At 42.9% G+C, this 14,863-nt stretch overlaps 1 protein-coding gene across 2 annotated transcripts in view; it reads left to right on the plus strand.

Annotated features, from left to right (window-relative positions):
• Window positions 1-2,960: 2,960 nt before the first annotated feature.
• The window catches only part of mnd1 (meiotic nuclear divisions 1 homolog (S. cerevisiae)), a 46,173-nt gene continuing 34,270 nt past the window's right edge, over window positions 2,961-14,863 (plus strand). Inside the window, exons 1-2 of one of the 2 annotated variants that reach the window (XM_060833048.1) lie at window positions 2,961-3,034; window positions 11,626-11,691. In XM_060833048.1, coding sequence (XP_060689031.1) covers window positions 3,032-3,034; window positions 11,626-11,691 — 69 coding nt within the window. In that variant the 5' untranslated portion in view covers window positions 2,961-3,031. Of the gene's footprint in view, window positions 3,087-11,625; window positions 11,692-14,863 lie in introns of both variants that reach the window. The other variant, XM_060833057.1, reaches the window with a different exon arrangement.

Here is a 14,863-nt window from a genome sequence, read left to right on the forward strand (position 1 = left end):
GAATCCTTTCAAGTTTTACAACATTCTTCTAATAGGAAGGAAACCAGAATTGTATAGCAATATTCCAACAGTGGCTTAACTAATGTCCTGTACAGCTGCAACACGACCTCCCAACTCCTGTACTCAATACTCTGACCAATAAAGGAAAGCATACCAAACACCTTCTTCACTATTTTATCTACCTGCGACTCCACTTTCAAGGAGTTATGAACCTGCACTTCAAGGTCTCTTTGTTCAGCAACACTCCCTAGGACCTTACTATTAAGTATATAAGTCCTGCTAAGATTTGCTTTCACAAAATGCAGTCCCTCACATTTATCTGAATTAAACTCCATCTGCCACTTCTCAGCCCATTAGTCCATCTGCTCAAGATCCCGTTGTAATCTGAGGTAACCTTCTTCGCTGTCCACAACACCTCAAATTTTTGGTGTCAACTGCAAACTTACTAACTATACCTCCTGTGCTCACTTCCAAATCATTTATATAAATGATGAAAAGTAGTGGACCCAACACCGATCCTTATGTCACTCCACTGGTCACAAGCCTCCAGTCTGAACAACAACCCTCCACCACCACCACCATCTGTCTTCTACCTTTGAGCCAGTTCTGTATCCAAATGTCTAGTTCTCCCTGTATTCCGTGAGATCTAACTTCGCTTACCAGTCTCCCATGGGGAACATTGTCAAACGCCTTACTCAAGTCCATATAGATCACATCTACCACTCTGCCCTAATCAATCCTCTCTGTTACTTCTTCAAAAAACTCAATCAAGTTTGTCAGACATGGTTTCCCATGCATAAAGCCATGTTGACTATCCCTAATCAATCCTTGCCTTTCCAAATACATGTATATCCTGTCCCCCAGGATTCCCTCCAACAACTTGCCCACCACTGACATCAGGTTTACTGCTCTATAGTTCCCTGGCTTGTCCTTTCTATGATACTACAGCAGTAACCAAAGAGGATTAGAAAATAGTGATCAGAACGTCTGCTATTTCTTCCATTGCTTCTCTTAGTATTCAGGAATATATCTGTTACAATTTATTACTTTCATAGGCCTCTTAAAATTTTATTTTTTTAACCATATTTAAACCATCCAAAATTTCACACACTTTATCAATAACTACAATACCACAGAATTCCCCTTGTTTTATTAAGGGCCATAACCTCCACATATCCTATACATGTGGACCGAGTGCAGATAAATGGGATTATTGTGGTTTAGTGTTTGTGAATTGATATATACATCACCATGAGGCTGAAGGGCCTCTTTCGACTATGAACTCCATGAACAAGTTGCCTCTTTAGTGTCTGATTAGTCTTATGAATTACACCTTCCAGGCCAGAGCAGTTCACTTGACTGGCAGTTTAAACATTCAGTGCATCCATCACTGATGCACACTGGCTACAAATGTGTGCCCTGCAGGAGGTGTCAAGGAAGACTCAACTGAAAAGACTGGTAAAACTCACAAATGACAACTACAGGTCCAACTTGTCTTGCATACATTAGAACAGTGCTCCAAAACAAGAACTGTACATTCATTTCTAAGTTTTAGTGTTTTTCCTAATCTGTTTTTAAAACTTATAAACGGAACTCCATCTGATCAGCACGCTCATTTACAAGTACTTCCCTCTGACACCCATCACCTCTAAGAGCTGAGGGGTTCTGCTCCAAGTTGGCCACACCATCCTGACTGTGAAAGAAACCTGATGGTGACAGGGGAACAAAATTCTGGCCCCGAACAAGCACTGGGACAGGGAGAGGGAGAGAGGGAGAGGGAGAGGGAGGTGGTGAGAGGGGGAGGGGGAGGGGGAGAGAGAGAGGGAAGGGAAGGGGGAGAGGGAGAGAGGGAAGGGGGAGAGGGAGAGAGGGAAGGGGAGAGAGGGAGAGAGGGAAGGGGAGAGGGAGAGAGAGATAGGGAGAGAGGGATAGAGAGAGGGAGAGAGGGAAGGGGGAGAGGGAGAGAGGGAAGGGGGGAGAGGGAGAGAGGGAAGGGGAGAGGGAGAGAGAGGGGGAGAGGGAGAGAGGGGGAGAGGGAGAGAGGGAAGGGGAGAGGGAGAGAGGGGGAAGAGGGAGAGAGGGGGAGAGGGAGAGAGGGAAGGGGAGAGGGAGAGAGGGGGAAGAGGGAGAGAGGGAAGGGGAGAGGGAGAGAGGGGGAAGAGGGAGAGAGGGAAGGGGGGAGAGGGAAGGGGAGAGGGAAGGGGGAGAGGGAGAGAGGGGGAGAGGGAGAGAGGGAGAGAGGGAGAGGGGGAGAGAGGGAGAGGGGGAGAGGGAGAGGGGGGAGAAGGAGAGAGGGATGGGGAGAGGGGGGAGAGGGAAGGAGAGAGGGAGAGAGAGAGAGGGGGGAGAGGGAGAGGGAGAAAGAGGGGAGAGGGAGAGAGGGATGGGGAGAGGGGGAGAGGGAAGGGGGGAGAGGGAGAGAGAGAGGGGGAGAGAGGAGAGAGGGATGGGGAGAGGGAGAGAGAGAGGGGGAGAGGGAGAGAGGGATGGGGAGAGGGGGAGAGGGAGAGAGAGAGGGGGAGAGAGGGAGAGAGAGAGGGGGAGAGGGAGAGAGGGATGGGGAGAGGGGGAGAGGGAAGGGGGGGAGAGGGAGAGAGAGAGGGGGAGAGGGAGAGAGAGAGGGAGAGGGGGATCCACACTCACGGACTGCAGTGACACCGAGATAACAGCTCACCGACAAAAATCAGGGGTGGGCAATAAATGTTATCCTTGTCAGTAACGCTCACATCGCATGAGGGATGGAAAAACACTGTTAAAAGGACAGTACGCGTTGTCGAGCTTCAGCCGTCAAAGTACCAACCGCCAGCCAGACCACCGCGCGCTGCAGGTCAAGCCGGGCCCTGTCGCTAAGCAACGGGCCGCGCTTGCGCAGTGCTCCCGCGCCGCAGGTCAAGCCGGGCCCTGTCGCTAAGCAACGGGCCGCGCTTGCGCAGTGCTCCCGCGCTGCATTCTGGGTCTGAGTGAGGCGCCAAGCTCGAGTTTGGCGGTTGGTCGCCTGGGAGACAGCGGCGAGGCCGGGCCTTTGGACACCATGGTGAGGGAGTGCGGTAGTGCCCCACAAACTAACCGAGAGAGAAAACAGTCAGGTTCGAGTGGACACGGCGGACGGTCACTGTCACTATTAATGTCAAAATTATAAATGTAAAAACTCTCCCCCCTTTCCTCTCCTCCAGTCTGACCTGTCCGCCTGCTGACCCCCCCCCCCAGACTCTATCTTATCTCCTGCCCTTTTGCATCTGATCAATACAGTGACGACCGTTTTCTTCTAGTTGCCATTTCGCCATCTTATAATCATTTTCCTGCCATTATTAATCTTTTTTTTAATTTCATGGTTATGGCTGCTGTTGGCTTGGCCTTTATTTGTTGCCCAGCCCGAATTGCCCTGAGCTGGTGGTGGGCTGCCTTGTGGAACTGCTGCCTCCATGGGGATACCCACAAGAAAGGGGGTTCAGGGACTTTAACCCAATGACAATATAATTTATAAGCCAGGAAGTCGTGTGACTTGGAGGAGAACTTGCAGGTGGTGCTATTCTTATTCATCTGCTTCCCTTCCCTTCGAGGTTGTGGGACTTAGGGTGTGACGATATTTATGGCTTTAAGAGATGCATCTTGTCGTCATTTTTAAATTTTGAATGGAGGCTTTGAGACAGAGGTGTTGAGCTGTCTACTCCAAAGAAATAAAGTAAACAGCTTAGGAAGCAGCTGATTTTTAAAAAAAAGTTGCAGCAGTAGAAGCAACACGATTAGAGTCAGGCTCCTACACCGTTTTAGTTTAGCTTTCAGCATTTGTTGGGGTCTTGAAGCTGAATGTGGAAGCTGTTATTCCTCTCTCTATTACAGCTAAGTGTGTATTCTCTTTTCAGGTGTTGCATTTGGTTGGTTTAAGTAGGGTGTGCCATTGTGTATTAATGGCTCTTTCAGTCACTAAGAGCTTCCTGATGGTAAAACAAGTCCCATCAGGACTTTCACAGAAAGTGAACCTTTCAGAATTGGCAGACAAGTTGAAGTTGGAGTTGCCTGTGTCTGTAAGGAAAAGTGAAATAATTGCTAGGAATGCAAACAGAATAGTTGGAAAATGGCTAAAATTCAATGGCAAATAGAACACTTAAACATGAAAAGGAAATGTTACAGTTTAAATTACAAATGAAAGCAGAAGAAAGGGAGAAAGAGTTTTTGAACTTCGGAAGTTGCGACTGAAAACTGAAAGTTGATTTAAAATGGCAGAGGTAGAGATGAGAGGTAGGAGTAGTGATGAGGACAGTGATCGAGAGCAATCCGATCAAAGCAAAAGGCTGGTGGGAGTCTGTTTAAATGCAAGTTGTTCTGCTATAATGCATGTTTCGTTAATGCGAATTCACTATAAACGTGATTGACAAATTGGGGACACTTTCTAAAGCGCGAACTCTTAAAGTGTATTTTTTTAGATTAGATTACTTGCAGCGTGGAAACAGGCCCTTCGGCCCAACAAGTCCACACCGACCCGCCGAAGAGCTACCCACCCAGACCCATTCCCCTCCATTTACCTCTTCACCTAACACTATGGGCAATTTGCCATGGCCAATTCACCTAAGCTGCACATTTTTGGATTGTGGGAGGAAACTGGAGCACCCGGAGGAAACCCAGGCAGACACTGGGAGAATGTGCAAACTCCACATAGAGAGTCGCTTGAGGTGGGAATTGAACATGGGTCTCTGGTGCTGTGAGGCAGCAGTGCTAACCACTGAGCCACTGTGCCACCCACTGCTGCATCTAAGGGTTGCACCAGCAAGTAACATTTTACTACATTTGCAGAACAGAGAGTTCATATAAATAAACCCAGCTCATGAACTGGAGCAGGCTTCAAGTCAGGCCACCCACTTTAGTGTGATTCCAGCCCCATTAATTTAAATGGTGCTGCCATTACGTGATTTTCTTATGAAACAGGATTGCATGAGAACGAACTATAGTAGAACCGACCAAATATCCAGTCATTGCCTAAGTTTGACAAGAAGAATGTAGAAGCCTTTTTCATTTCATTTAAGAAAGTGACTAAGCAAAAGGAATTCGCCGGTGACCACATTGGTATTATTAATTCATACAAAGTTGGTAGGTAGACCTAGTGCGGTATTTGCATCACTATCACACGAAGCATCTGGGGCATATGATGAGGTGAAGAATGTCTCTTTGAGTGCATATGAGCTAATGCCAGAAGCCTGCAGACAATGTTTTAGGAAACTAATGAGGGAATCTGGTCAAATGTACAAATAAGGACATTGAAAATAGATCAGATATTTGATACTCTTAGACTTATTTTGGATGAGTTCAAAAATTCACTTCCTGAAGTGGTGCAAACTCTTGTGGAAGAGCAGAGTTAAAACTTTAGAGAATCAAAAATTGATTAAGGATAGTTAGCCTGGTTTTGTGTAACAAAAATAGTGTCGCTCAAACTTGATTGAATTTTTTGAGGAAGTTACCAAAAAGGTGGTTGATGGCAGAGCAGTAGACCTTGTATATTTGGATTTTGGTCAAACCTTTGACAATGTTGCTCATGGTAGATTAATTAGTAAAGTTAGGTCACATGGGTTTCAGAGTGAAGTTGCCAATTGGATAAATAATTGGCTTAATGGTAGGAGACAGACTCATGGTGGAGGCCTGTCGCTGTGGTGTTGCACAGGATCAGTTCTGGATCCTCTTTTGTTTGTCATTTATATTGGTGCCTTAGATGAGAATATAGAAGGCATGGTTAGTAAGTTTTCAGATGACACCAAAATTTGTAGCATTGTCGACAGTGAAGAAGGTTTTCTAAGATTACGAAAGGATCTTGATCAAATAGGTCAATGGACTGGAAATTGGTAGATGGAGTTCAATCTGGATAAATGCACAGTATTGCACTTTGGTATAACAAACAAGGGTTAAGACTTAAACAATTAATGGTAGGGCCTAGGGTAGTGCTGTGGAACAGAGGGACCTATGATTGTAGGTACATCATTCTTTAAAATTTGCATCGCATATTGAAAGGATGGTTAAAAAGGCATTTGGCATGCTTGACCTCATTGCTCAGTCCTTTAGGTTAGGACTTGGGATGTTATGTTGAAGGTTGTACGGAAGATTGGTGAGGCCTCTTGTGGAATACTGTGTCCAGTTCTAGAAAAGATATTATCAAACCAGGATGATGTTGGCTGTGGAAGGTTTGAATTACAAAGAATGACTGGATGGCCTGGAACTTTTTCATTGGTGCATAGGAGGTTGAGAAGAGACCTGATGGAAGTTTATAAAATAATGAGAGATACAGATAGAGTTAATGGTAGTCGTCTTTATCCTAAGATGGGGAATTTTAAGAGTAGGGGGCACATTTTTAAGGTGACAGCAGAGAGATTTAAAAAAGACAAGGCAAATTTTTTTAAGAGAGTAGTTTGCATGTGAAATGAACTTCCTGAAGAGGTGGGTGTGGTACAGTTACAATGGTTAAAAGATAGTTAGATATATACATGCATAGGAAAGGTTTGGATGAATATGCACCAGGAGCAGGCAGGTGGGACAAGTTTAGTTTGGGATTATGTTTGGCATGGACTGGTCTGTTTCCATGCTGTAAAGCTCTATTAGCCAGAAATGGCAGATGATTAAGTTAGTTCCTAAATCAAAGTTTGGCTTCCAACATCAATTTCAATCTGTGAGGGATAGAAATTGGGAAGTGAAAGAGAAAAGTTCAGGTACTAAAAGAAGAGATCTCATTGGACATAGTAAAGATAGTTAGTTTGCAGATTGCACCAAAAGTGGAGGTGTAGTGGACAGTGAAGAAGGTTACATCGGATTACAACAGGATCTTGATCAGATGGGGCCAATGGGCTGAGAAGTGGTAAATGGAGTTTAATTTAGATGAATGTGAGGTGCTGCATTTTGGGAAAGCAAATCTTAGCAGGACTTATACACTTAATGGTAAGTTCCTGGGGAGTGTTGCTGAACAAAGAGACCTTGGAGTGCAAGTTCATAGCTCTTTGAAAGTGGAGTCGCAGGTAGATAGGATAGTGAAGGTGTTTGGTATGCTTTCCTTTATTGGTCAGAGTATTGAATACAGGCGTTGGGAGGTCATGTTGCAGCTGTACAGGACATTGATTAGGCCACTGTTGGAATATTGCATGCAGTTCTGGTCTCCTTCCTATCGGAAAGATGTTGTGAAATTTGAAAGGGTTCAGAAAAGATTTACAAGGATGTTGCCAGGGTTAGATGAAATGAGCTTTAGGGAGCAGTTGAATAGGCTAGGGGTGTTTTCCCTGGAGCATCAGAGGCTGAGGGGTGATCTTGTAGAGGTTTATAAAATCATGAGAGACATGGATAAGATAATTAGACAGTCTTTTCCCTGGAGTGGGGCAGTCCAGAACTAGAGGGTATAAGTTTATGGTGAGAGGAGAAAGATATAAAAAGGACCTAAGGGGCAACTGTTTCAATCAACAAGGTGGGATATGTATGGAATGAGCTGCCAGAGGAAGTGATGGAGACTGATACAATTTAAAAGGGCTTTGGATGGATATATGAATAGGAAGAGTTTGAGAGGTATTGGCTAGGTCCTGGCAGGAGGGAAATCTGGTTGGCATAGACGGGTTGGACCGTAGGGTCTGTTTCCATGCTGTCCATCTTTATGACTCTATGGTTTACCATATGTTAAAAAGGAAACCCATGAGAGGGAATGAAGTTTTTAAAAAATTAGGTGTTTTCATTGTAATAAAGTAGGCCACATGAAGTTGCAGTGTTGATGGTTTCAAAAAGCGCTAGGAAGACTGATGTGGGAAAACTGGATAAGCTAGTTAGTTTTGTTGGAGTGGTAAAAGAATTCAGTAGAAGGTAACCAGCTGGAAAAGAATGTTATAGCCTGGTGTGGGGTTGTTTGAGAAGAATGGCAGATCTCTTTAATGAATTTATTTGCATGGATAAGGTTTATTCATGTATGCCAGGAAGAGCAGGTAAAGAAATTACTATTTTAGGAGATACAGGAGTAAGTCAATCTTTGGTAAGAGATGAGGAAATGTGCAATTCTGAGGAGTATTGCCAGAAGATGTGGTAATATGTGGAATTCATTGAGAAGTATAGTGTTTCATTTTATAAAGTGAGGTTGGAGAGTCTGGTGAGAAGTTCTTGGTTCTGGAAATGCAGTTATCCTTGGTAATGATAGGGCTGGATCACAGACAGGAGTGATACCTACTGTGGTTGAAAAGACAGTAGAAAATCAGCAACTGAGATGTTATAGGAAGTATATCCTGGGATTTTTCCAGATTCTCTGATAAGGAGGTCACAAAGCTACAGGTTGCAACACAAGGAGAAACCAAAAAATAAAGATAAGGAAGTTAAATTCAATTATCAGAAAGTATATTTGTTTAAATGGTTGAGAAAGAATCAAGAACAGGGTGGAGGACTTACAGCTGCTTTATATTTTCATTTTTTTTGTTGTATCAGAAAACATGCACAGAAGAAGAATCTGAGTGTATTCCAGAGTAATATTACTTTAGAAATGTAGTCTTGATGAGCAAATGGAGGCCATCACACATTCAGGTAGATGAAAAATGGGGATAGTTCACCAGATTGTATTACTAGTGGAATATACTAAGGTGGTGTTGCGGGTAGCACATGAGTTATCAATAGGAGATCATTTATGAACAAGGAAAACACAAGCCAAAAATACATAAACATTTTTGCTGGCTTGGACTGCATAAAGATGTGGTTGAATTTTGTCAGACATGTCACATGTGTCAGGTAATAGGAAAACCTCAGGCAGTGATAAAACCAGCACCCTTAATGCCCATTCCATTTGAGGAACCTTTTATGAGAGTCTTAATTCATAGATCAATCCATAGGATCCCTACAGTTTGGAAACAGGCCTTTTGGCCCATCAAGTCCACATTCCCTCCATCCCCCAAAGAGTATCCATCTAAGCCTATTCCGCTACCCTATTACTCTACCTGACTAATACACCTAATCTACACATCCCTGAACATTGTAGACAATTTAGCATGTCCAATTCACCTAACCTGCACATCTTTGGACTGTAGGAGGGAACTGGAACACCTGGCGGAAACCCTCGCAGATATGGGGAGAATGTGAAAACTCCATACAGACAGTTGCCCGAGGCTAGAATTGAGCCGGGGTGCCTGGTGCTGCGAGGCAGCAGTACTAGCCACTGTGCTGTCCCAGGTTGATTGCATAGGACCCCTACCTAAAACAAAGTAGAATCAATATTTGTTGACCATATTGAACTAGATTTCCAGAGGCCATTCCAGTATGCAGTATCATGGCTAGAAAGACTGTAGAAGAGTTACTGAAATATTTTATTAGATATGGACCACCCACAAAAATACAATCTGATCAAGAGTCAAATTTCGTTAAAATTATTCAATAAAGTTAGGGATAGCTTAGAAACAAAAGTAATTAACTCAACTGCATACCATCTAGAATCACAGGGAGTTTTTGAACAGTGGCATCAAACTTTAAAGTCCTTATTGAGGGCTTATAGTCAAAACTATTCAGAGGATTGGGATAAAGGAATTTCACTTGTACTTTTGCAATAAAGGATGCATCTAATGAATCAACTAAATTTCATCCATTTGAATTAATTTTCATACATGACGTGAGAGAGCCACTGAAATTAATTACTGATCATGAATCCATCTATTTATTTTAGCCCAAAATGTACGCAAAGACTCTACACCCCCAGCTGTCTGGCAAGGAATTCCAAAGGCACTTATCTCTCTAAGAGAAGAAATTTTTCCTCATCTCATCTTAAATTGGCTTCCCTTTATTCTGGGATTATGATCTCTGGTCCTTGACTCTCCCATGAGGAAGGCATCCTCTCGGCATTTAAACTGTCCCTTAATTTCAATGAGATCACCTCTCATTTTTCTACAATCCAGCGAGTAGAGTCCCAACTTGTTTAGCCTTTGCTCATATGATCAGGACTGTCCTCACATGTATTTATATTTGTGCCTTTGTTTGATTAAACTGTGTGTATTGGCCCAGCACTGATGGCTGTCGGTATTCTTCTATCATAACGCCATCTCCCTACCAGCTGGTTTCAAGCACAGAATGTTTGTCCACCATATGACCAGTTACATTTTAACATGAATAAATACAAAACTTATTTAAAGAGAAAGAAATACCTTGCATTACGTCTTGTCAAAAGTACAGTTTGCAAAAAATGCCTTGCACTATAAAAGGGCTTACAGCTTGACAGTACACAATATCAAAAAGCCTAAGATATTGTGACTAAAATCTTCGTTACCAAGATGAAGAAGTAAAATTCCTTCGTATCCAGTCTTTGAATCTTTGCATACACCTTTTGTGATATGCCTTTTTTTTCCTGAGTTAATGATGTTCTTGGCAGAGTACTTAGTCTACTTTTGTAATTTTATTTTTTTAAATGACAATCTGTAAAATTGCTGACGGGTGTTTGGATATGTACCTGTACATAAATGCACAGAGCAGGAGCAGACCATTTGGCCCTTTGAGTGTACTCCACCAATCATTATGATCATGTCTGATCATCCAATTTAGTAGTCTGTTCCTGCTTTTTCCTCACATCCTTTGGTTCCTTTAGCCCCTAGTGTTATATCCAACTCCCTCTTAAAATCATACAAGGTTTTGGCTTCAATTACTTTCTGCAGCAGTGAATACCATTAGCTCATCACACGAGGTGAAGAAATTTCTCCCCATTTCAGTCTTAAATGGTTTGCCTTGTCTCCATAGCCTGTGACCCCATGGTTTGATCATGTTTCCTATTTTAATTTTGTACCAGACAGGAATGAAGATTCTGGATCAGTGGTGCTAGAAGAGCCCAGCAGTTCAGGCAGCATCCAACGAGCAGCGAAATCGACGATTCTGGCAAAAGCCCTTCATCAGGAATAAAGGCAGTGAGTCTGAAAGTGTGGAAAGATATCTCTCCACGCTTTCAGGCTCACTGCCTTTATTCCTGATGAAGGGCTTTTGCCCGAATCGTCGATTTCGCTGCTCTTGGATGCTGCCTGAACTGCTGGGCTCTTCCACCACCACTTATCCAGAATCTGGTTTCCAGCATCTGCAGTCATTGTTTTTACCTCCAGGAATGAAGATTGTTCACAATGTGCTCTTTCAATGTTTCCGATTGTCTTTCCACTGTTATCCCTTTAAGTAATGTTTTCCAATCTTTCTTGACCAACTCCTGCCTCATAACATCGTAGTTTCTTCTGTTTAGATTAAGGATTGCAAACCAACTACGTCACTCTCCATCTTGATGAGGAATTCTATCATCAAATGGCCATTCATTCTGAAGGGGCCCCACATAACTAGATCACCAATTTTCCTTTCTGATTATGCAATATGCAATCTTGGATGGCCTGTTCTCAAGTTGATTATCCACCATATTGGTTCAGAAAACTATCAGTTTTCCTTTATTGTATTGTTACTAATTTGATTTGCCCAATTTGTATGCAGTTTGAAATCACCTAAAGTTACATGTGTTCCTTCATTGCACATGTTTCTAATATCCTGTTTAATATCTTACCCAATATCACATGTATGGTTTGGGTATCTAAATTTGACACCCCCACTTTGATTTAGTGTTTTTAGCACATCAGATAAAAGTTTACAGTAACAATTTATTTATGTTGATCCTTGAATTCTTAGTCTAAAAGGAAGGGACTGAGCCTTGAAGAAAAGCGAACTCGTACGATGGAAATATTTTTTGAAACAGTGAGTATTGAAAATTCCTACCATAAAGCTAAAGCAGTGAATTAGTGTTTTTTTTAACATTGGTCAGAACTTCATTCTGTGTGAAATAACAGAAGCTTGTAAAGATACATGTTTATTTAATTAATTAGGTTATTCAGAATGTAGCATTTCCTCACTAAGTGTTGAGTAACTTAGCATTACTTCACTATAAACATTAAATCAAGTACCTTAAGAGTATCCATTTAACATTTGAGTGTTGAACTTGTTTGTGGTTGACCTGCTGACATAATTGTACCCTCAGCACTTCGGCCTTCAGACCTGAGGTTACACTTCTTGGCTGCTGTGTTGATTTTGGGTGAGGATCAAACAGGCAGGCAATTCGTTCACATGCATTTTGAAGTAGGAACATCACACTTTCCAATAGATTAGCATGGTTGCTAGGATATCAACTGTGCCTGTGGCTACTTGTAGAGTTGCTAATTCAAAAAGCAAAAACGAGTAACTTGATTCTTCTGGTCACTTCTGCCATTCCAATTTTTCTATACATAACTATTGGAACTTGGGCTTATAGTCACACTTACCTAATACAGGCAGCCCAAGATTTGTAACAATTTTCTGATTCTTTATTGCATTTAAGAAGCTGCAGTTTAGATCTGATACATCAATTAATTAGACAAAGAAATGCATGACTGATAGAATGTGTCACTGATTCCGAAGCTGTTTTGTAGAATGGAGGAACAGGGACAACAGTTTTGAAGTAGTTTGCTGCTGAAGTTATGTGGTCTTTAGCGGTGACGGTCTTTGTTCTTCCCTGAGACTGACATAGCAGAAGTCCTGGTCTTCTATCAAGAATATGGTGGCTGGTTTCTCTGGAATGGCTTGTACCTCCACTCCTGTTGATGTATTGTTTTGGGGGCTGGAAATCCTTGCTGCATCAATCATCTGTGTAAACCTCCTCAGATAGTGACCAAAAACAACTAAACGTGATGCCTTCCTCACCTCCTTTGAATGTTAATTTACATTGAATGTTTAAAGAACAAAAACTTGTTTTCAAAGCACTGCACTCATGATAGGATAGTGTAGCACCTGATAAATCTTTTATTGCCCCTTGTAAAAGGCTAATTAATTACTGTGCCACAGTTAATTGAGGTTTCATGATATAAAGGGAATACCGTACAGACTGCTGCTGCACACCATCCACCTCTTTTCCCTCATCCACTGCCCGGACATGCTTTGCCACTGGGCGGTGTGGATCTCCAATGAAGGGCTCTTTAGGTGGGAGTCCTCTCCCCTTTCTCTCTGGGTCTGGGGTGCAGGGTGCTGCATGCAGCAGTCTCCTGCAACCGCAGATTGTGATGGTTCACGGACTCCCAGCCCAACTGCTTGTTCTGTGGTGCTGTGGAGTTTGTGGACAGTGTATATATTGGGTGTAGGCGTTTGCGCTCCCTTTTTGATTTTCTTAAAAAACCTTCTTCTTTGTTTCTGCTTGCACTTCAGTCCCATGCTACTGATTTTTGGGCACCCATACGGAGGGGGGAGGTTAGGTCAGAGGATCTCTTTGTGGGTCTGCTCCTGAGCCTGGCCGGACTGGCCATAAACAGGTCCAGGCAGCGGGCCATGTAGGGGGTCATTAGGGCTGACTGCCTGCCTCTCTTCTGCGACTATGTCCGTGCTTAGTTGTCCCTGGAAAAGGAGCATGCGGTACCTACAAACTCCCTTGAGCCTTTCAGGGAGAGATGGGCACCGCAGTGAGTGGAGTGCTTTATTCCCCCAACTCTATTTTGATTTAATCCCTATCCTTCCCTTCACTGTTTGATCATACAGCATTGTCCTTTGATGAGAAGGACATTGCTTGTCACGAGCCACCCTGGTGTTTCCTTTCTTCCTGGTGGTGGAAATTGAATAAAGATTTGTACACCTGTTGTTTAAAAAAAACAACATAAAAGGAATGCGAAATGCCGTCCATTTCAAAGGGCACCCCAATTTTTAACACCTTTCGCCAATCTCCAGCCACCCCCTGGAACTTCCTCTGCTCTTCCTAATCTTCCTTGACTCCTGTCTTGCCCCCTGCCTTGCTCCTGTTCATGTATTAACCTCAGTCCCATTTCTCCCCTTGGCTCCTGTTCCTACCTCTGTTCTTCCCTTTAGAGTCCCTAGTGTTTTATTGCCACTGCTGGGGACTTTCAAATCCTCCTAGTTCCCATTCTGTGCTGCACTCCTAGCCAAGCCTCCATCTATTGGCAGCAGTTCATCAGAGCAGTCAGTTCTGGGACTTCAGCCACTACTTGTACCAATCAAACTCCCCACTAGATGGAGCCTTGCCAATTTAAAATTGAATTGTAATTTTTTACATTAACTTACAGCATTTGTATTATTTAAATGTATTTTGTTATTTTTTAAAATTACATTATTTATGAATGTGGGCATTTCGGAAGATGCAGCAGTTCAACCTGTGTCATTCTAAAATTTCTTCTGCTGAGAAAGGTCCTAAGCATTTAGCTGAACAGTATTCCTTTTAATATGGTGGTTTTTAAATTTATAAGTATTTCAGCTAGGAGTGCACAGTACTGCATGCACACAGTACAATATTTCTGCTTGAACATTTGGCTTTTCAATGTAAGAAATGTCTCAAGGGAACTAATGCTGGTTTGTACAGGTGGCTCAGTGGTTAGGGCCAGAGACCCGGGTTCAATTCCAGCTGAAAATGTGTTGCTGGAAAAGCGTAGCAGGTCGGGCAGCATCCAAGGAACAGGAAATTCGACGTTTCGGGCATAAGCCCTTCATCAGGACCTCAGGCAACTATCTGTGTGGAGTTTGCACATTCTCCTTGTGTCTGCGTGGGTTTCTTCTGGGTGCTCTGGTTTCCTCCCACAGTCCAAAGGTATGCAGGTTAGGTGAATTGGCCATGCCAAATTGCCCATAGTGTTCAGGAATGGATAGGTTAGGTGCATCAGTCAGGAAATAATAGAGATGGGGAAAAAGTTTGGGTGCGTTACTCTTCAGAGGGTCAGTGTGGATTTGTTGGGCCAAATGACCTGTTTCCACACTGTAGGCATTCTATGATTCTAATGTTTATGCCAATATCCTATGATTGATTTCAGTTATTTCACTTAAAGTCAGGATTTTTAGTAAAACAGCTTCAACTTTAAATAAGTTGTAATTGACTGTGTGGAATATTATGAGAGCAATGGCA

The sequence above is a fragment of the Hemiscyllium ocellatum genome, chromosome 1 (assembly GCF_020745735.1).
Source record: "Hemiscyllium ocellatum isolate sHemOce1 chromosome 1, sHemOce1.pat.X.cur, whole genome shotgun sequence".
In the NCBI taxonomy this organism is placed as follows: Eukaryota; Metazoa; Chordata; class Chondrichthyes; order Orectolobiformes; family Hemiscylliidae; genus Hemiscyllium; species Hemiscyllium ocellatum.